Source organism: Callionymus lyra, chromosome 18 (assembly GCF_982586985.1).
Source record: "Callionymus lyra chromosome 18, fCalLyr1.hap1.1, whole genome shotgun sequence".
Taxonomy (NCBI): domain Eukaryota; kingdom Metazoa; phylum Chordata; class Actinopteri; order Syngnathiformes; family Callionymidae; genus Callionymus; species Callionymus lyra.
Genome location: NC_141835.1, coordinates 5,527,398 through 5,549,407, shown reverse-complemented (window position 1 = coordinate 5,549,407; position 22,010 = coordinate 5,527,398). Strand labels below are relative to the sequence as shown.

Below are 22,010 nucleotides of genomic sequence, written 5' to 3'. Positions count from 1 at the left end.
TCTTGTTGGCCGCTAGAGGGCAGCAAACGCCTCTGACGTGGAAGTGGGCGGATTTTACACACATGCGGTTTAACTTTCTTCAGGGCGTGAATCAAAAGGACAGTTCAGAGGTCATTTGTCTCGTCTCGCATCGATGAGACCAGAGGGAGGAAGAGGTCATCAGTCAATGTGGCGCCCCCCCTGCCCCCCCACATGATGCTGGTCATCAGGCTCCGAACACATGTTTATCTTTCCCTGACAGCCAATCGAGACGTCCCACATTCCAAGCTCCCGTACCTTGTCCTTGGCCTCGCTCAGCTGATCCTCCAGTTCCGAAAAGCTGAATCCGGCCACGGTGATGAAGTCGCCGATCACCGCCACGAACTTGTCCCCGCGTTCCCGCGTCCGGCTCTGCTGGTACTGCAGCTCCTGGTTATCGACCCGAACGACAAGACAAGAGTTTGTGGAATTAGGATTCGCAGCGGCGGCTAAACACCTCGCCCTGCTGTCAGGCCCGACGAGCTAATGACAGAGCGCAGAAGAACCAAAGATTGAGGCAAGAACTCACCGCTTCAAGAGCCTTCAGTCCACTCCTTATGCTGTGGATTTCTTTTTCCAACTCTGCCAAGCTGGGACGGAAAAAACGAAACAATAAGTCCTCAGTGGCTCTTTCAACGATCAATACCATAACGTTATCAATACAGAAGGAGCAACGAGTCATAAGGCGCGCTGGGGATTTTGAAGTGCGCCTTACATTCCGAAATGTACGGTTATTTGTAGAACATCTTGATCAACGTCAAGGATCTGAGGAGCGAACTCACTTGACTTTGGCAGCCTCTGGTAGACTCCCGAGGTCCCCCTGGATGTTTAGCGTCTCTGGGTAGTTCTTCTCAAAGATCATGATCAGATAGTGCAACATGGTGATGCTCCTGAAGACAGAGTAGAAACGAGGTTAACAACTGTCGGACTCGACGCCGGAGATACCGGGAAAAGGACTCGGACCCTGGATCTCCTCACCTGTCTATGCTGGACTTGGTGTCTGCTATCTTATTCAGGCTGGACACTTTGAACCCGTAGGCGTTCCCTCTCTGACCCTTGTTCATGAAGTTCCCGAAGGCCAGCACCACCTCCAGGACCTGAGTCAGCTTCTTGCTCCGGACCACCTCCCTGGATGCGTTCAGGATGGCTGTGGAAAAAGCCAAACTCATTTAGAGAGTGATTTACACACCGCTGAGTGTTGCATAATCTTCTGGATTCTATTCTGGTCCCGCGTGGAAACTACCGCCGCGACTCCACCAACGTTTTTTCATCCTTTCCCTCATTTTCATTGACCTCCTTATTATTGATCGATTTGAGCCGCAACGACTGGGCTCTACGGTGGGAAAATCCATCAGAGTCCATCCAGGCCTAAAACCAGACCAAAAGGTTCTGGCACGGGTCGGGTGGTTCCCTCGCTCGACATAGAAAAGCCCTTGAGTGTATGTGAAAGTCATTACCCAAATTTATATTGTCACACTTCAGCCTGCTGTGATGCAACGTGGGACCGGTTCCTTCTGGAAAAGCTTCTTCCACGGATGGTTCCGGGTGGTCCAAGACATCAGTCGGAGGCATCGGTTTGTTAATCCCGATCACGACCACACAGATGTCAGATGTTACATTTCTGGACTATTTACAGTTGTTAAAGGTTTCCTGAAGCAGTGTGTTTTACACTTTCACACACAAACCCACCTCCTCCCGAGCTGCTCTTGGCAAATTTAAAAAAAAGTGCAGAAGAAAAGCCAGAGAATTCTCAAAAGCAAAATCCAAACCGCTGGTTTTGATCCACACCCATGTCCACCAACAGCGTGGGCCTCACTTGAAGCCTTCTCTTTTCCCGTCAGTGTTTGAGGACACTTTTTCCAACACACCCCTCCCTGGTAACCAGCAACGCTCAAAGAGTCGACTGTTCTTCTCCTGAGAACTCGAGACGGAATCTCGCACGCCTCCGTCGTGAGCGCCGCTCATAGCCGGGACGACTCTCTCTTTAGGGACCATGTGAGTCAAACATGTTTCGGTCGGAAACAAGAGTCGGTGAAGATGTATATGGACGAGAATTCTGGCTTAAATGGTAATAAAAACGTCACGTGTGGAGCAATTTTAACCTCTATTTTTCTCGCATCATAAATATAACTCAAAGGCGATAAGATCCTTATCAATGTCGCCTCCCTAAACACTAGAAGTCAAGCTCATGACGTCTGGACTTTTCCCACACAGTTCCTCTCGTACACCAGGACTAAAGCAGGGGAGGTCGTCTTCTTAACCTCAGAATCCTGAGGTCCATGTATCGTAAAACATTTGACATACGTTGAAGCTAAACTAAAGTCTGTCACAAAATCAGTGGAAAGTCATTGGAAGACAAAGTAGGATATATTGGCAAACAAATGTACAATGTCTCCTACCATGTCATTCTATCCGTGAAGGGTGTCATTCATCCGGGTCACGGTTATCCACGTGGTTCAAAACTAGGACCGTCTAAAGTTCTAGGAAGACGTTTCTAGGAAAAGGTTTGTTTCAATTCCGACATGAATGTCTACACAGTCCAGTTGACTCGCTTTTCAACCACTTGGACATGTTTTTATGTTGAGAATTTTAATCTACATTTCGCAGCAGAATAGCAAATAAAAGTACTACTGTATATAGCTTGCTAAAGAACCCAACTGTTTCCAAATGTCAAGATACTACATTCTTCAGGAAAGACTGTAGACCTTGAGATTCTCCTGAATCTTCACTAGTTTTTGGAGGTGGAAAATTAGAAGCCGTGCTACCTTTTAATTGTTGGGCTCTTACTTATATGTATAGCGCTTTTCTGATGGGAGTAGGCTGTGACGCAGCTCAACCATCAGGAGCAATCCGGCGAGAGTGTCTTGCTCAGGGACACAACGCCACAATCTCATTCAGAACTGGGATTGAACCCCCAACTTCAACCCCAAAGTTGAACCCCTCTACCATCTGAGCTGTGATGCCAGAAGATCTGTCAGATATCTCAGAGAGGTTCCAGTAGTTCATGTCACCACTTCCTTATGTCACTGAGACGCTAGTTTGTCAAAAATTCTCCTCAATTCCGACTCAAAAGAATCTCACCTTCCACTTTGGGCTTTGTTTCACCGAGGCGCTCCGCGAACTTCTTCTTGAAGAACAGAGCCTGCAGTCTTTGCTGGTAGTGGTCAATCCTAGAGAAGACGAAGACCAAGGGTTAACGTCGACCTGATGTCTTCACTTATTAAATCCTGTCTATGGAGAAAATGACAAATGTTTTGACTCGTCCGCAGGAGTTCTCCCAGAGATATTGAATAGCCAAAATAAAAGAGGAAATGACAGTCCAGGGGGAGATGTGGTCCGAAGGAAATAAAGGGGGTTTGGATTTAATTATACAGCAACAACAAAATATTCTATCCGATCAGACCGAGGTCAGAAGTTTGACATTTCCTTCCGAATGATGGATGAGCTGCAGTGGGAGACTCGTGTTGATGCAACAAAATACGGCAGACGTTCATACCAAGATGTCTGCGCATGTAAAACATGTTATAGTCAAGAGCTTTACCTGCTCATTTCATAGAGGAACCGGTCGGCTCGGGCCATTCGCTCCAGCTCATGCTTGTGCTCCTCCAGGAGGTCGATGTCACTTTTCTCAGGTACAAACTTCAGCAGCTGCAGACAGAAGTACAGTTAAATATCGCAGTATTGTTCTTCCCGATACCATCGAATTTAACGATACTTTCTTCTTTTGTAAATACAAATGAAGATCCATCTGTTTGAATTTAGAAAGTTGATGTAAGCGTATCACATCATTATGAGTTACTAGGGGTGTTATTTATGTTTTCACGAAACTGTTCCGATATTCAACAGTACTGTGTAAAGAACACCTAAATTATCTATTTATTTTTGGCTTTAAACCATGTTTCAGTTCTTTCATGATTTACAGTTCAATAAAGTGCATCAGTCATGACGCTGCTAAAGGAACAATGAAATCCTAGCGATGACTGAGGACGAGAGGATACAGTGACTCCAGCAGATTTTATTTGGCTGATATTTGGAAATATTTTGGTTTGAAAACAATCGAAAGATACTTTCGGTATTACAGTTTTCTTGCAATTAAATTCTTAAAAAGAAAAACTCAAAAATATTGTTTTTACCTACAGTACCGCAATGAATTGTATTTTATAGTCCATGTATCGTGATACATATGGTATTTCCAGATTGTTGAAAAGACACATTATCTTATACTTAGTTTATTGATGACTAACCTGCTCCAGCATGTCTTTGGACAACTCTTCCCTCTCGTCCATCTCCAGAATCGCCCTCTTGATCTCCTCGTTGCTCATTTTTAACCTTCACGGAAGAGAAAAGTGTTAACAATGAACTTGTTTGCATATTTGGTGAGATCGATAAAAAACAGCAATGTCGGCATATGCTTGAAAACTATTGACCCACGGCTTGACCTCGTTTGGCTCTGGTTTTTAACCGGAGGTCACACGACAGGAACACAAATGGGGGGCCGGGGATCGTGTGTCGGGTCCTCGGACAGATCATGAGCTATTGATTATTATGGAAGTCGAGGAAGATGTTGGATTTGAGTTTTGCTGAGGAAATCATAACTATATTGATAAGTTGGATCCATACGTCTGGGGTCCCCTACCCTTTTTTATACCAGTTTTATGTTGCCATTATTTTCACAGATAAAGACAATGGTATAGAGTATCTTCAGAATACATTTTTCGATACCCTCAGTATTACCGACACTTCTATACTGGTTCCTGACAATACTCTTCTAGCAAAAAGATCAATTTTAGCAAAAATAATATTACATTTTTTGGCATTTTTCGTAAAAGACCTATAGGGTGCACGGTGGCTTAGCGACTCACTGCAAGAAGGTTGCGGGTTCACTTCCAGGTCGGGGGGGGGGGAGCCAACTTGTGACCTTTCAGTGTTGACTTGTGACAGTGTTGTATGTTTTTGTGCGTTGCGTGGGTTTACTCCGGGCACTCCGGTTTCCTCCCACAGTCCAAAAACATACAGAGGTTGATTGACCTTAGGTATGAGCTATGTGTGCGTGAATGGTTGCGTGTCTCGGTGTGTCCTGAGACAGACTGGCGTCCTGTCCAGGGTGTCCTCTGCCTCTCGCCCGAAGAAGCTGGGATAGGCTTCAGCCCCCTGCGACCCCCATTAAGGGATCAAGCAGCACAGAAAATCAATGAATGAATTGTGACCTATAAAGTTGCTTAAGATGTTTAGGATAAGGAGCATAGATTATAGAACAGTTTGTCTGGCCATTGAAAAGATTTTGACACTCTTGCTCTCGAGTGTCGCATTTGCAAAACTCACACACACACACACGGTGAGTCATAACGCGATGAAATCCTTACTTTGACAGCAGGATGACACAATTCTGCGCCCGTCGCCCGTCGATGACCGACAGCTCTTTGACCTTCCTGGTGCTGACGTAGATGTCGTCGATGGAGCCCGTCTCCTTCTGCGGAAGCACAAAGACACCAACGCATGAAGGGTGTTGAGCTCATGGATTCTTTCACATCTGCTTCCCATCTTTGTTTAGAGACGACCGTTTCTAACGACGTGTTAATACGACGCATCGGAGGATAAATCCAGGAACAATGAAGGCCATTAATTGCAGTTTGATCGCTGTTTTCGAAAACTAAAGGTTGCATTCTTAGCCAAATAAGTCATCTGGAATTAAGTTTGTCGACCTTTTATTCTGAGCCACTAGTCGCACACATCGTACTTCACCTGCGTGAAAACAGCTGCCTTGTAACATTTAATCAACGAGAGAAAAAGTAGCACAAATGGGACTAAAAACCCTCAATAGAAGTGTCATTTTTGACGAGTCATATTGATCTATAATGCAACTGCTCTATGCTGAGTTGGGGCGAGTCCTTTATTTGAGTAAAAGTATTAAAAACGATGATAAAAAGTTGCGCCAGAATGTTCAACACGTTCTATTTATGGTCCCAGTTTGGTTTCCTGCCGGACAGAAAATGTCTCTTCTGAGGTCTGGCCGCTGACGTATGGGCATCACATGTCTTGTAAATAAAAGTTCTGTTTTCCGTGCCCGGAGCTCAGCTGGCAGCGCTCTGGAGTTGGCACCCGGTTCCGAGGGACAACTCCCATTCATTCTCTGCCCAAAAAAAAAAAGCCTGTACGACGCTGCGAGGGAAATGTTGTCGAGTCTTGTTTGACTTCGGCAGCGAAAGCGGGAATAACTCCAGAAGACTTTCTTTCAATTAACAGGAAGGACGCACCCCGAGCTTGAACTCACCTGTTTGAAGGATTGGTTAGTGAGAAGGTCCTGCCCAGGCCATCCCAGAGCGCAGAGAGACAAAACACATGCAAAGATTAGCACTTCAAGCAGACAGATGGGTGGTTGCGGCGACTCAACACAAGCTAGCAGGCCCAGAAAAACCCAAAGAAATGTGCTTGAGATAATTCTGTGCGCTGAAAAAACACACCCGGGGTAGAAACGAATGCCTCAAGTGAGCTGTGTAAACATTTAAATAAGGCCCGTTGAAAAGTATTCGCCATCAAATCTGCATTTGTTCGCTGCTCCGTGCCAATAAAAACCTGCCCTATAGAAATGAATAACTGTGGTGAAACGCTGTCACTTGACGCCTCTGAGGAGTCATTACTCTGGTGCTCAGAGAGGATGTACTTTCGGTGGATTTAAAAAAAACGTATCGCGAGTAAAGGGTCAAATTCAAGTCTCACTCTAATGGCCCTTTTCCACCGGTTCATCTTAGCCCCTCTATTCTACCTCGACTCCCCCCGGTTTGCGTTGTGTTTCCACCGACGCGGTACATTTTTAGTACCTGTTTAGCCCTGGTTTCCAAGCGTCTCTACCACGGAGTAGAAACCTGCCCTTAAGAAAACGACTGCAAGAAGGAGTACAGTATCTCCATCCGAAAAGTTGGTTCCTGGACGAGGTTGAGTGTCTGCTAACCATATGGTCTTTGTTTTTAAGTCCAGTTTGGAATCAATTCTCAGCCTTGCGCTCTAAAGACACTTAAACTAGGGGGTTCAGTGGCTACAGGAGCTGCTCCTGTGAGCCTGAAACGTTGTCCACAGATTCCACTTGAAACATCTTAAGCACATTAAGGCTGATTTTTCACCAGTTGGTATTTAGCGTTTAAAAAACCCCCCAAACATTTTCAGTTATGTTGTTCAATCCAGACCTGCTGTCTCTGGTAGGCCGAGAACATTTTCTCGATGTCCTTCAGGTCGAGGACGTCGTAGGCTTTCTGGTCGTCGATCTCGTTCCAGATGGTGCCGTTGATCATATTCTGCGGGGGGAAGAGGAAGGTTTTTAACCGTCAGGATTTCGCTTCTTGAAGCAAATGTTTCAAAATGATGGAGCACAGTTTTTGATCATGACGAATGGTCGTTTAATCTTGTCTTAATCACGAGACCTCCAGGTGTTCTCTAGATCCTGGGTGTGACCTTGACTAGGAGGAAATGTTTGGGGTGTCCAAGAGTATTTATGCATCTTATTTTGGAAGCGTACAGGAAGTGGTTTAGAGGCGATGCAACATGTTTGCGTAACAAACACGTGTTCATTATTTAAAATGTTTGCTTTATGTAACAAGAGCTCGTTAGCTTAAACTGCTAAAGTATTATGTAGTATTCCTAAGCTTTGGAACGATCTTCTCTCTCTTTGCGCTTGATGGATATACTGACTCCTTTAAGAAACACCTTAAGACGTTTCTATTTGTTCAGGCTTTTCCTTGAATTTCTGGAACTCCTGTGTTGTTCTCAGTATTATCTTGATCTTTAAAGTATGTACTTTTTTGAGTATTGTTTTGATTGTCTAAGCGCTTTGTGACCCTGGTCTCGAAAAGCGCTATATACATAAATATTACTTAGTACTTACTTACTATTATTGTTAGCATTATTGCTAAAGTAATAATGCTATTTCCAAAGCACAGAGTATTTATATACACTTTTGAAAATGTATTGATTTAAAAGTATTTCCTCATTTCCCCCGTTAAACTGAATGCTATACATGCTAGCTTAGCTAGCCAGTAGCCGCGCCAGCCCCGATGTTAGCATTAGTGCTAAAGTAATAATGCTATTTCCAAAGCACCGAGAATGTCTATGAAGACGTTTTGTAAACTTTTCATTGAACCTGTTAAAGATCTTCCAATGGCGCCACTTGCTTCCTTTTCATTAGCGCCAAAAACTACGTCAAAATGCATTTCAGACGACGAAAACTGTTATTTGAAGTTTCGTGAAATACATACTTCATGTTTTAATGTAATTGTAAATGCAGTATTTATATACACTTTTGAAAATGTATTGATTTAAAAGTATTTCCTCATTTCCCCCATTCAACTGAATGCTATACATGCTAGCTTAGCTAGCCAGTAGCCGCGCCAGCCCCGATGTTAGCATTAGTGCTAAAGTAATAATGCTATTTCCAAAGCACCGAGAATGTCTATGAATGCGTTTTGTAAACTTTCTATTGAACCTGTTAAAGATCTTCCAATGGTGCCAATTGCTTCCATTTCATTAGCGCTAAAAACTACGTCAAAATGCATTTCAGACGACGAAAACTGTTATTTGAAGTTTCGTGAAATACATACTTCATGTTTTAATGTAATTGTAAATGCAGTATTTATATACACTTTTGAAAATGTATTGATTTAAAAGTATTTCCTCATTTCCCCCATTAAACTGAACGCTATACATGCTAGCTTAGCTAGCCAGTAGCCGCGCCAGCCCCGACCTCGAGACCTTCGCTCACCTCCCCGAGCTTGGACCAGTTGAAGGACTTGAGCGGGTGCGAGGGTTGCGGGATGGACTTGGACCTCAGCGTGCCCCCCGGGGCGAAGGAGGACGGCAGCAGCGGGGGGGGCGGCGCGCCGAACATGGGAGGAGCCCCGGGCGGAGGCGGCGGACCCCCCGGCGGAGGTGGAGGTGGCGGCGGCGGCGGGCAGCTGAAGGGCGGCGGCGGCGGAGGCGGAGGGAAGCCGGCCATCATGGGGGGCGGCGGCGGAGCGGCGGGTCCGCCCGGAGGAGGCGGCGCCGGCGGGAACGGGACACCGGAACCCTGGTGGACACATGAAGGTATTTGATGTTCATCTTAGTGTTGAAGGTTCAGCTACGACATGGTTCACTCGCTTAAGGTTCAACAGTTATTGTAATGAAGTACATCTTGACCTTTAAAGTATATACTTTATTGAATATTGTTTTGATTGTTTAAGCGCTTTGTGACCCTGGTCTGGAAAAGCGCTATATAAATATAAATTACTTACTTAGATATCGATGGTCAATTAAAGATAATTGGTCAATTAAAAGGAATATTAAGGACAGTATTTATTTTTTTTAAATTTATTTATTTAAATGTTGTTTTTGTAGGCTTAGCATTTATTTTTTTGGAACAGTTGAATTAAAAAATGTCTTTATTAAAAGATTAGATTTGTTTTGATTGAATTACTGAATTATAAAAATGTAATATTTTCAAAAAATGTTGTTTTTTTTACACATTGTTTAATTTATTATTTATTATTAGAATTATATAATCCAACTATGTGTAAAACATTTTTTTTATGTATTTATAAAATAAAATTAAACATTTAAATATATCAATTATTAAATCAAATTATTTTATTTAAAAAATAAAACCTAACTGATTGAATTCAATCATTCAAATAAAAAATAAAAAAACAACGTTTCAATAAACAAATGATTAAATAATTTAATAAAAACTAACGAAACCTTTACAATATACAAGTTATTTCATTAAATTATTAAAAACCAAAAACGCAACTTAAATAAAATAAAGTTTCAACGTTTAAAAATGTTCGATTCAACCATAAAAGGTTATTTTTGAACAAATGCTAGTTAGCCACCGAAGCTAACCTCTCTCATGGCGGGAAAGGAACCGTTGAAGGACCAAACGCTGCAGATGTTTCCACTCACGTTGCAGTCGTTGATGCGCGTCGACAGGTCCAGGACCTGCTCGCGGGCCGAGCGTAACTCCACGCCCTCGCGCTGCAGCTTGTCCTTCATCTTGTTCAGGGTCTTCATCATGTCGTCCTTCTCCGTGGTCTTGGTTTCGCACTCGCGCTCCTTCTTCTCCAGCTTCGCCATCAGCTCCACGTGATCTGCGGCGAAACACCGGAGCGTGAAGGTCGTTAGATCTGGAACTTCAAGGAGTTCTTTTTTTTTTTCCTCTCCTCACCTTTCCGGAACTTCTCGGCCTGATCCCTCCACTGCTTCACCTCGTTCTCGTTCACCAACCTGTGGGCGAATCCAAGGATGAGCTTCACAAGATCCACGACTTCCTGCCGCTTCAAGGACGTTAGCGATTAATGAGGAGCTGGAGGACGTTTAGAAAGTGTGTTTCGTGTTAGAGGTTCTGAGGAGACTTTCAATCATGAGGGGGAATCTCAGCGTTATTTTGATTGACAGATGAGCTTTGGAGGTTTATTAGTGCCATCGGAATATTGAGTTTACATTTTTTATTGAAATGTTCTTTTTTTTAAGCATTTTAACAATTATTTGTTAATAAATGATGTTTTTCATAAATTTGCATTAACGTTGACTTATTTTTTATTAATAATTGTAATAAAAAGTAGAATATTTTACACATAGAGTTTGATATTTTTATTCCAATAATTCAAAGAGAATTGTTTTTTAATTCATAGCCTTTTTATTTCAATGTAGAAATGGTGGCATCGTTATGGCAACAGCTGTATATTGAATTTTAAAGGCTATAAGATATAAGTTGAATTTAGAAATTGAATATTTTTAATTACTGAAATAGAATTGAACATTTTAATGTAATAACATTGAATTTAGAAGGTTTTTTTCTTGAATTATTGGAATTATAATATTAAAAAAAATAATTATTCATGTTGTAAACCAACCTTTAGTTTTTATTAAAAAATGCTCAAAATAAATACATAAAATATTCATTTATTTATTAGAATTTTAAACTAAAATTAAAAAAAATAAAAAAGATTCAACTTTACACTTTAGAAACTATTGAAACATTTGAGGGAAAAAAAAAAAAGAATTCACTGCTTGAAAAAAAAAACATTTCAATAAAACAAATCAAAGTTTCAAATGTGAAACAAAAACGACGGAATATTCCGACGGCACTGAGTTTTTTTCTATTAATCCAGAGAATGAAGAAGTTGAAAGTGAAACCTTGAGCCTCGATGGAAGTCATGGCTAGAGATGGAAGAACAGACATCTTTAGAAGAAGGTCATGAACCACAGAAAACATCAGTTCACCCCCTAAAACTACAATCAGGTTCTACTATTTTCAGCGGGATTGGACGCCGGCTTCGGGTCCGTGACTCGTGAACAAACAATGGACTCGTTGTCGAGCGGATCTCACACCTTCACACCTTCACGGTGGAAAAAAAAACATGATTTGTTATAAGTTCTGGATTCCAGGTCTGGGGCCGTCGTCATGGCGACCGCACACATGATGGATGACCTCGGCTCCGAGCTGGTTTTAACAGTTGTTTTAACCCTCGCAGTGGCACGAGACATGTCGGGGCGACCAGGGAATCTCACTTTTGTGCATTTCTTTTCCAGACGTTATTGACTCAGAGTTTATGGAAACATAACTTTTAAACCCTTGTGTCGCCTCAGGGTCAATGTGACCCCCAGGCAAATGTGTTTGTGGTCAAGGTTGCCCGAAGACCCCGAAAAACGAATGTGTTTGTGGTGTCCCTTGTGTTGTCTCAGAGTCAAGGTTACCCGAAGACCCCGAAAAACAAATGTGTTTGTGGTGTCCCTTGTGTTGTCTCAGAGTCAAGGTTACACAAAAACCCCGAAAAACGAATGTGTTTGTGGTGTCCCTTGTGTTGTCTCAGAGTCACGGTTACACAAAAACCCCGAAAAACGAATGTGTTTGTGGTGTCCCTTGTGTTGTCTCAGAGTCAAGGTTACACGAAGACCCCGAAAAACGAATGTGTTTGTGGTGTCCCTTGTGTTGTCTCAGAGTCAAGGTTACCCGAAGACCCCGAAAAACGAATGTGTTTGTGGTGTCCCTTGTGTTGTCTCAGAGTCAAGGTTACACGAAGACCCCGAAAAACAAATGTGTTTGTGGTGTCCCTTGTGTTGTCTCAGAGTCAAGGTTACACGAAGACCCCGAAAAACGAATGTGTTTGTTGTGTCCCTTGTGTTGTCTCAGAGTCAAGGTTACCCGAAGACCCGAAAAACAAATGTGTTTGTGGTGTCCATTGTGTTGTCTCAGAGTCAAGGTTACATGAAGACCCCGAAAAACTAATGTGTTTGTGGTGTCCATTGTGTTGTCTCAGAGTCAAGGTTACCCGAAGACCCCGAAAAACAAATGTGTTTGTGGTGTCCCTTGTGTTGTCTCAGAGTCAAGGTTACCCGAAGACCCCGAAAAACAAATGTGTTTGTGGTGTCCCTTGTGTTGTCTCAGAGTCAAGGTTACCCGAAGACCCCGAAAAACAAATGTGTTTGTGGTGTCCCTTGTGTTGTCTCAGAGTCAAGGTTACCCGAAGACCCCGAAAAACGAATGTGTTTGTGGTGTCCCTTGTGTTGTCTCAGAGTCAAGGTTACCCGAAGACCCCGAAAAACGAATGTGTTTGTGGGGCCCTTTGTGTTGTCTCAGAGTCAAGGTTACCCGAAGACCCCGAAAAACAAATGTGTTTGTGGTGTCCCTTGTGTTGTCTCAGAGTCAAGGTTACACAAAGACCCCGAAAAACAAATGTGTTTGTGGTGTCCCTTGTGTTGTCTCAGAGTCAAGGTTACCCGAAGACCCTGAAAAACAAATGTGTTTGTGGTGTCCCTTGTGTTGTCTCAGAGTCACGGTTACACGAAGACCCGAAAAACAAATGTGTTTGAGGTATACCTTGTGTTGTCTCAGAGTCAAGGTTACACAAAGACCCAAAAAACAAATGTGTTTGTGGTGTCCCTTGCGTTATCTCAGAATCAAGGTTACCCGAAGACCCTGAAAAACAAATGTGTTTGAGGCATCCCTTGTGTGTTATCTCTGGGTCAAGATGAACGACCTCCCCTGGCTTCCAGAAATACATATGCAGTGGTTGAGGTCGTTCACCACAACACAAGGGATACGACAAACACATTCGTTTTTCGGGTCACCTTGACCCAGAGAAAAAAAAGGTATATGGTTCGATTAAAAAAATGAACCGTTTCAAAATAAATGCATTTTTTACACATAGATTCTTATAAAAATAATCATAAAACACACTTTTCTAAATTATATAAAACAATAAATATTATTTTAAATTCAATATAAGAATGTTGGTGTAATATTATAATATAAATATAAATAATAATAATGTAATAATCAGTGCTTGATCGGCTGAAGTTGGATCCAGTAGCTCGGTGCTCTGTTGGTAATGTCTGGTGACTCTATTATACCAACATATATATATTGAATTTAAAAGACTACAAATTAAAATACTGTCATTTAAAAAAAATATATTTTTGAATTATCGGAATAAGAAACTTCATTGAATATATATATATATATATATATATATATATATATTATTTTTTAGAATTAAATTATGTGAAGAAAAATGATTAAATGTTTAAAAAAAACAACATTTAAATAAAAATTAATTAATTTCTCTTTAACTTTAACTAAATTCAACTTTTCTTTATGATAAAAAACTGAGAACACTTCTCTACAAACTAAGGTCAGAGGTCAAATAAAGTCATCAGTGTAAAGTTTCATATTGTCGATGATGAAGATTCCATTGTTACGTGAGAATCCATCACTTCCAGGCCTGTGGACTCGAGCTCCGTCTCTTTAACGCGATTACTTTTCCTTTTGATCTAACGCTTCCGATTCCAGTTCACGCTCCGATCCTCCGACTCTGAGCCCCTGCTGCTCCTTCATCTCACCTTCGCTCGGCTGAAAATAGCCCCGACTAGCTGGTGTTACATCAGGTTGGATTATCAACTCTTTGAAGTTTCCCAAAATCTCTCAGATCAGCGGCGTCGGCCGCATTCTCTTCCAAAAATGGGGGTCGAGCCCGAGAGGTTCAGGGTCGTGTAGGAGCGTCAGGAAGGATGTTTTGAAGGTCGCGTCATGTGTCGTCGTCTTGTTTCGTACGTTTAAAGTGAAACTATCGATGAAGAAACTTTGATTTTACAAGTTCTCAGATGATTATTCCTCAATAGAACAAAATGGAGTCATAATTGTTGTACTAACATCTGTAGTGTATTTCTATGTAGTTTCCCTACATGTCCAAAGCTAATTCAATTTTCTTTTTATTAAGCTTAAGGGCTTATTATTTGAAAAACAAGTCAAATTTAATCTTGCATTATCTTATCTTTAACAAAAGTGACATGTTTATTAATAAAGCTAATGTCTTTTCCAATGTTTTCAATGTCTTTAAATCGACTCAAACAACTCATTTCTTGACGTTGACCTGCTAGCAGTGGCTAAGCTAAGCTAGCGCGCTAACATCGCGAGACGTCAACTTACATTAACAAACGAATAACATATTAACAAACAAACAGTGATACTTCTTAAGTCTTTTGTCGACCTCTTTTTCGGAAATTATACTTTTGGAGACTTTTAATGTTGAGCTAAATGCTACGCTAAACATACTTCTAACAATATTTACTATATTTGATGAACTGAAAGTTATTTTTAATTTCCAGTACGTCAAGAAAACAAAATGTTTATTTCTGTAATGAGAATATTCTGTGGTTGTGTCCCCAAATCGCACACTTCCTTCGAGTGCACTGGTTTACAGTACACTTAAAGATGCGCACAGGAATTGGTCGGAGGCTATGAAGTGCACATACTTGGCCAGTGCGAACTTTTCCGACAGTGTAGTACTGTCTCAAATCAAACTCTGCTGCTACACACTAACAGGAAATGACTCGACAGCTTCTTCTTCTACTACAATTTAACTCTATTTACAACCAGTTGTTGAAACTCTATCACTTGACAGCACTTTTCTCCAAATGAAACAAGTTATTAAGTTGTGTTTCATTGTGTTATTATTGTTGTTTTGTGGTAAAATAAGTGTTTTCTCGAGACATTTACGTCAGTATCTGCTCCGAAGACTTCAGTTTAGCTTCATCGGCGTCACTAAGATGGAGGTCGTTGTGGGTGGAAAGTGACCATCGATCCACACTCAATTCTCTGGTCGTTTGAGTGCACCAGTTGAGTGCGTACTGTGCACTCAAAATAGTAAGTGCACAATTGCAAGCCTAAGTGTACAGCCTATGGTTTCTTTTTTTTCCCGTAGTGGACCACGAAGTCACGCGAGACTTGCAAGCGTCATGAAGATGAAGCGACTCACAGGCGGATGATGTTCTTGACGCTGAAGTTGTCCAGGGGGGACAGGTCCGGGTCTTCTCCCTTGTCGTCCTGAAGGACTATCTGTTGGAGGATCCGGTCCAGGAGCTGCCAGTGCTGCATGCTGCCTCCGCCACGTTTGTCTGCGAGAAGGACGGGATCAGGACCTTTTCATCGAGAGCTTCTAGAAGACGTTTGTTTGCGGAGATGTTACTGACATGGCAGCTGCAGGCAGTGCTGGAGGATGGAGAGCAGGTGAGGGTAGGCATCTGTGTGGCTCAGCTTCTTCTTGATCAGCTCGAACATGGCGCCGGCACTTTTGGTATCTACATGCATCTGCTCAGAGGAGAACATTTTGGAGTTTAAAACAGTTTTTTTCAGTAAAAACGTGACTCACTATGTCAAATCTTTTGGCCAATTCCGAGTCGTCCTCGTTTCGCACCATCTCGAAGAAGTCCAGATGCCTGAGAAAGATTGAAATCATGCATTGAATTTCATTTTCTTTATTAGTTTTTATGGACAGATTTCAGTGACATTAGAATATTGAGATTTTTTTTTAGATTGAAATACGGTGTTTTTTCAAGCATTGAATTCAATATTTTTTATATTTCAAGGTTGAATTTGTTTTCTTTGAATACAGAAATGGAATATTTTTCAAATAGAGTTCAATAGTTAAAAAATAAATGTCCTAAATTCCATATTTTTTAATTCATAGCATATTTAAATTCAATATAAACATGGTGACACTATTATGCCAACGTTTTTATATTGAATTTAAAAGCCTACGAATGAATAAATATCGAAAACTGAGTTTTACCATTTCGTTGACCTTGAATCCGCCACGATGCTCTCGCATCATTATGTGTCTGTTTGTCACATGATCAAGTAGCTCGGTACTCGTTTAGTCATGTCTGGAGACAACGTTTTTATATTGAATTTAAAAGGCTACGAAGTGAAAAATGATTGAGTTTTGACCATTTATTTTGAATGGTTGGAATAAGGATATAAAACTCTATGTGTAAACTGTTTTTTATTTATTTTGAAGATATATATAAAAAAACAACCTTAAAATATTCATTTAATAAGGTAAGGTAAGGTAGAACTTTATTGATCCCTCAGGACAATAAAAACAAATGTAACCTTTGATAAAGAAATGATTGTTAAATTATTTAAAAACATTGATTTAAATGCTGAAAAAGTCAATAATCCGTACCTGTCGAGTGTCGCGTTCTCATGTTCCCGGAGTTTGTCGATGACCGGCTGAATCCCCAGCATCAGGAACTCGTACCTCAGGTGGAGGCGGAACTCCAGGTTGTCCTGCAGCAGAAGGATTGAACACAACTTTGATTCCTTCTCGATCGAGATAAGGGGTCGATTGGGGCGCCGGGTTCTGACCTCGCCGGCTCCGGCGTTGAGCACCGCGTTGATGAAGGACATGATGGCCGTCTTCAGGTTGACCTCGTCCCTGTAGCGACCCGTGCTCTTGTCCAGCTCGTTCAGCAGCGTCTGGGGTCAGAGGGAGGCGGTCGGTGTCAACACCTCGACGAGGTTCAGGCCCGGGTCACAGACGGGCGAGTGTTCCTCCCAGAGGCGAGCGCAGACATACTTCCGAGGCTAATCATAACTCACTGTGAATCAGCAGCTGCCCGGGTGTGAGCGTCGGGCCCCGGGGTGGCAAGATTTACCAGCCGTCCCCGAGGATGTGTGAGATTGTTGACTCAAGCTACGAGACCCTCGGAATTCCTGACTGTCCTCAGTCTGTGTTGACTTGACCCGGGGTCAAACATTTAAGGCATTGCGGCAGGAGTCTCAGACTTATCGAAACCATTTTTGATTTATCACGACATTCCTCGGAGCTTCTTTCTCGGACCTTTAATCCTCGTCTGATCTGCTCACTAGACTGTTAAAGCAAAAACTATAGGCTTCTGTGTAGTTCTGGACTATCATAGTTAATTTACAGAACATGAAGCACATGAAATACACAAATTATTTTTACGACAAATTATGTCATTAATCCCATGACCACAACAACGACTCTGGTTTTTACAGTATTTACAGACCACATGACTCTTGACGAAGTCGTAACTGCTTTCATTTGTTTTTAAACCAAAATATGTCCAAACATCAGCTTTAAAAGCTGCTGGAGTCACTGTATCCTCTCGTCCTCAGTCGTAACTGCTTTCATTTGTTTTCAAACCAAAATATGTCCAAACATCAGCTTTAAAAGCTGCTGGACTCACTGTATCCTCTCATCCTCAGTTGTAACTGCTTTCATTTGTTTTCAAACCAAAATATGTCCAAACATCAGCTTTAAAAGCTGCTGGAGTCACTGTATCCTCTCGTCCTCAGTCGTAACTGCTTTCATTTGTTTTCAAACCAAAATATGTCCAAACATCAGCTTTAAAAGCTGCTGGACTCACTGTATCCTCTCGTCCTCAGTCGTAACTGCTTTCATTTGTTTTCAAACCAAAATATGTCCAAATATCAGCTTTAAAAGCTGCTGGACTCACTGTATCCTCTCGTCCTCAGTCGTAACTGCTTTCATTTGTTTTCAAACCAAAATATGTCCAAATATCAGCTTTAAAAGCTGCTGGAGTCACTGTATCCTCTCATCCTCAGTTGTAACTGCTTTCATTTTTTTCAAACCAAAATATGTCCAAACATCAGCTTTAAAAGCTGCTGGAGTCACTGTATCCTCTCGTCCTCAGTCGTAACTGCTGTCATTTGTTTTCAAACCAAAATATGTCCAAACATCAGCTTTAAAAGCTGCTGGAGTCACTGTATCCTCTCGTCCTCAGTCGTAACTGCTTTCATTTGTTTTCAAACCAAAATATGTCCAAACATCAGCTTTAAAAGCTGCTGGACTCACTGTATCCTCTCGTCCTCAGTCGTAACTGCTTTCATTTGTTTTCAAACCAAAATATGTCCAAACATCAGCTTTAAAAGCTGCTGGACTCACTGTATCCTCTCATCCTCAGTCGTAACTGCTTTCATTTGTTTTCAAACCAAAATATGTCCAAATATCAGCTTTAAAAGCTGCTGGACTCATTGTATCCTCTCGTCCTCAGTTGTAACTGCTTTCATTTGTTTTCAAAACAAAATATGTCCAATCATCAGCTTTAAAAGCTGCTGGAGTCACTGTATCCTCTCATCCTCAGTTGTAACTGCTTTCATTTGTTTTCAAAACAAAATATGTCCAAACGTCAGCTTTAAAAGCTGCTGGCGTCACTGTATCCTCTCGTCCTCAGTCATAACTGCTTTCATTTGTTTTTTAAACCAAAATATGTCCAAACATCAGCTTTAAAAGCTGCTGGAGTCACTGTATCCTCTCGTCCTCAGGAGGACGTAATGACTGCTGCCATCTAGCGGCCAGGAACTAAAAGAACTATGATGACACTAAAATATGACTTAAAATCCTAATATATAAGTAAGTAAGTAATTTGTATTTATATAGCGCTAACAAAGCGCTTAAACAATCAAAACAATACACAATAACATATAAATATATATATACCTGTATATCTATATATATATATATATATATATATATATATATATATATAGATATACAGTCCTGTTAAATATATATATAGAAATGTAGAAAAATATATTGCGATATTTAAAGGTACTTTATTTACAACCCGTATCATAAACCTCCGCGATTTTAAAGCATCAATACATGAGATGGAACAGATTGTTTCTGGCTCCCCTCAGTGTCAGAACAGTGTAACTGCAATAGACCAACAGAGTTCCATGAATAATAAATCCTACAAAATATCAACATTTATGTGGAGACATTCGAGTCGGATACAAAGATTTACAGATGGCATCTCTTAATCGCATTTAATAAATAACTAAATTAAATGACAACATATAAATCTATATTTGAAAATATATATATATTGAATATCGAAACAGTATTGCGATTTAGAAGTGTATGTATGTTTTCCAACTACCTGAAAGCGAGTCCTCTCGGCGGCGTACTTCTGGTAGTGAGCCATGGCCTGCAGCACTTTCTTGTGTCCGTCGGGGACCAGACACACGGCCCCCAGGATCTCCAGGACCGCCACCTTGGTCTTGATGTTCTCGGTGCGCAGGCTCTGCGAGATGGTGTTGATGCTCTGCGGGTGCGCCAGCACGTGAGCGCGACCCTGCGAGTTGTTCATCAGCGCCTTGATGCAGCCGATGATGGAGGTGTGGACGCGGCTCTCCGACGTCTCGTAGTCCATGCTGCGCAGGAAGTTGAGCAGGCAGGTGAGGCCGTCCAGCTCGATGAAGCGGGTCACGAACCTGGCGGGGAGACGACGTTTCTGGGTGACAATTCAACCTTTCAGACTATAAGACACATGAACTCTCACCGTAACTCAACATCGTTCGGTTGTCACCCATAAAACACAGAACAATACAGTCCCTTATTCAGTATTACGTAGGTTTTACTACGCGATACTTGAGCCTCACGTTCCTGACTACTGTAATACTCAGACGATCTATCAAGCGGCTCGCCTCCGTACACGACTGAAGTTTTACTAAAACATTTTGTCAGATTTTTTAAGCGCTGGATATGACATAAAATTGGTTCAAGGTCAGCGAGTACAACCAGAAGAAATACATAAAGCACAGACGGAGGATTAGATGATTTGAAGTGCACCTTATAGTCCTGAAAATATGATGTACATCTAGTCTCAAGTAGATAGTAGTTCACTATTCAACCCTTTATTCAAAGAAGATTCATTTACTTTCATTTTACACTATAAATATATAAATATATATATATAAATAAGCTTTGGAACGATCTTCTCTCTCTTTGCGCTTGATGATCTACTGACTCCTTTAAGAAACATCTTAAGACGTTTCTATTTGTTCAGGCTTTTCCTTGATTTTCTGGAACTCCTGTTGTGTTCTCAGTTTTATCTTGATCTTTAAAGTATATACTTTATTGAATATTGTTTTGATTGTTTAAGCGCTTTGTGACCCTGGTCCAGAAAAGCGCTATACAAATAAAAACTTACTTACTTACTATAAAAAGCATTTTAAGATTATTTACTGACATTTTTTTTGTTTTTACGTGGAAAATCTGACATTTAAAAAAAAATCAGGTACGCCACTATTTCATGTATTTATCTCCAAAACGACTGCCCTGAGCCTGAGAAACCTGGGTGTTGTATTTGACAAAGTCTCTAGTTCAACACTGCAGAAAACTGACCAGAAACTGTTTCCTTCAACTGAGAAAAATCTCTAAACTTAGGAAAATGCTGTCACAACATGATCTGGAGCTTGTAATCCATGTGTTTGTTTCTTCTCGTCTGGACTATTGTAACAGTTTGTTTTCATGTCTTAACAAGAAGGATCGTCTCGCCTGCAGTTCATACAAAACTCAGCTCAAAACTCAAACTGCAGCGAGAATTCTGAGCCGCTCTAGTAGAAGAACTCACATTTCTCCGATCCTTAAAACTCTTCACTGGCTTCCAGTTTCTTTCAGGATCAACTTAAAAATTCTGGTTCTTACTTTCAGATCTATTCATGGTCAGGCTCCTCCTTACATCAATGATCTGATCCAGCCTTACACCCCAGCTCGGGCTCTGAGGTCTGTGGATCAGAATCTACTTATGGTTCCACGCACACGGCTCAGGACCAGAGGAGAGAAATCTTTCCAGGCTGTTGCACCTAAGCTTTGGAACGATCTTCTCTCTCTTTGCGCTTGATGATCTACTGACTCCTTTAAGAAACATCTTAAGACGTTTCTATTTGTTCAGGCTTTTCCTTGAATTTCTCGAACTCCTGTGTTGTTCTCAGTATTATCTTGATCTTTAAAGTATGTACTTTTTTGAGTATTGTTTTGATTGTCTAAGCGCTTTGTGACCCTGGTCTCGAAAAGCGCTATATAAATAAATATTACTTACTTACTTACTTACTTTGTGTCTTCCTTTTTTTAACTTTTGCTCTCCTAGCCAGTCTTTCTCTCGTGCTGCTATAAGTCGTGCGAGGATTTAAAGCATCAGCCACGTAAACCCCGTCGTCAGACATGAGCGGCATCGCTGCCAAATATCCTCTAATCTGAAACCGCCACATGCGTAACCGTTCCTAACAATACGGCTTTTGTTCAAACGCTGGAAGGTGGCGAAAAAAAAAATCCACGGCCAGTAAAGACTTCGACGTCAATGGAAGCGGGTCTTAAGTTCGCGCGTCCACCTGCTGCACATCCCGTATCAAGTTGTCTGGCAAATGGTGCCGCGGCCCGAGCCAGCAGCGTTAATTAGCCGGCGTCCTAAGAGGCCGACTTCATGCCGGAGGAGAAATCAACCTGGACGTGCCGCTGATGGATGCGTGGAAAACAGAAGGGGTGCGCTGTTGTTCTTGGAGTCGGGGTTCAAAAGAGTGGACGGGACTCAAGGCCCTCGCTTCGCTCCAGTGGCTTCTTCTTCTGACGGCTCGCCAGGAACACACATGCCGGCTCCGGCGTTGGACTTTGATACGAGGCAGATGTGGCGTTTTATTGGCCGTTCAAACGGCGACTTATTAGCCAAGTTGTTTGTCAATTAAAGTCGAGAAGACGAACGACTCGCGCTGGGAAGTGTGTTCGTCAACGACCCTCCGTGTCGAGAGTCAAACCCGCTTCTTGATGTTCTGATCTGCCGTTAGATTTAAGTGCAGACTTTTACGAAGAGAAACCGCCGCGTGCTTGAACCGACGCCTCGACACATAAAAGCGTCGAAGA

The 22,010-nt window shown here is 41.7% G+C and overlaps 1 protein-coding gene across 3 annotated transcripts in view; it reads right to left on the bottom strand.

Annotated features, from left to right (window-relative positions):
* daam2 (dishevelled associated activator of morphogenesis 2) overlaps window positions 1-22,010 on the bottom strand; it is a 112,307-nt gene that overhangs the window by 7,203 nt on the left and 83,094 nt on the right. For 2 of the 3 annotated variants that reach the window (XM_087780198.1, XM_087780199.1), the window contains exons 6-24: window positions 19,252-19,585; window positions 16,691-16,801; window positions 16,509-16,612; window positions 15,693-15,759; window positions 15,514-15,631; window positions 15,300-15,438; window positions 10,208-10,266; window positions 9,946-10,130; window positions 8,768-9,073; window positions 7,200-7,307; window positions 6,290-6,319; window positions 5,382-5,488; window positions 4,263-4,347; window positions 3,560-3,666; window positions 3,100-3,188; window positions 997-1,165; window positions 801-908; window positions 548-608; window positions 277-408 (exon numbers count right to left, since the gene is read on the bottom strand). In XM_087780198.1, the coding sequence (XP_087636324.1) occupies window positions 277-408; window positions 548-608; window positions 801-908; window positions 997-1,165; window positions 3,100-3,188; window positions 3,560-3,666; window positions 4,263-4,347; window positions 5,382-5,488; window positions 6,290-6,319; window positions 7,200-7,307; window positions 8,768-9,073; window positions 9,946-10,130; window positions 10,208-10,266; window positions 15,300-15,438; window positions 15,514-15,631; window positions 15,693-15,759; window positions 16,509-16,612; window positions 16,691-16,801; window positions 19,252-19,585 (2,419 nt within the window). The remainder of the gene's footprint in view (window positions 1-276; window positions 409-547; window positions 609-800; window positions 909-996; window positions 1,166-3,099; window positions 3,189-3,559; window positions 3,667-4,262; window positions 4,348-5,381; window positions 5,489-6,289; window positions 6,320-7,199; window positions 7,308-8,767; window positions 9,074-9,945; window positions 10,131-10,207; window positions 10,267-15,299; window positions 15,439-15,513; window positions 15,632-15,692; window positions 15,760-16,508; window positions 16,613-16,690; window positions 16,802-19,251; window positions 19,586-22,010) is intronic. The other variant, XM_087780200.1, reaches the window with a different exon arrangement.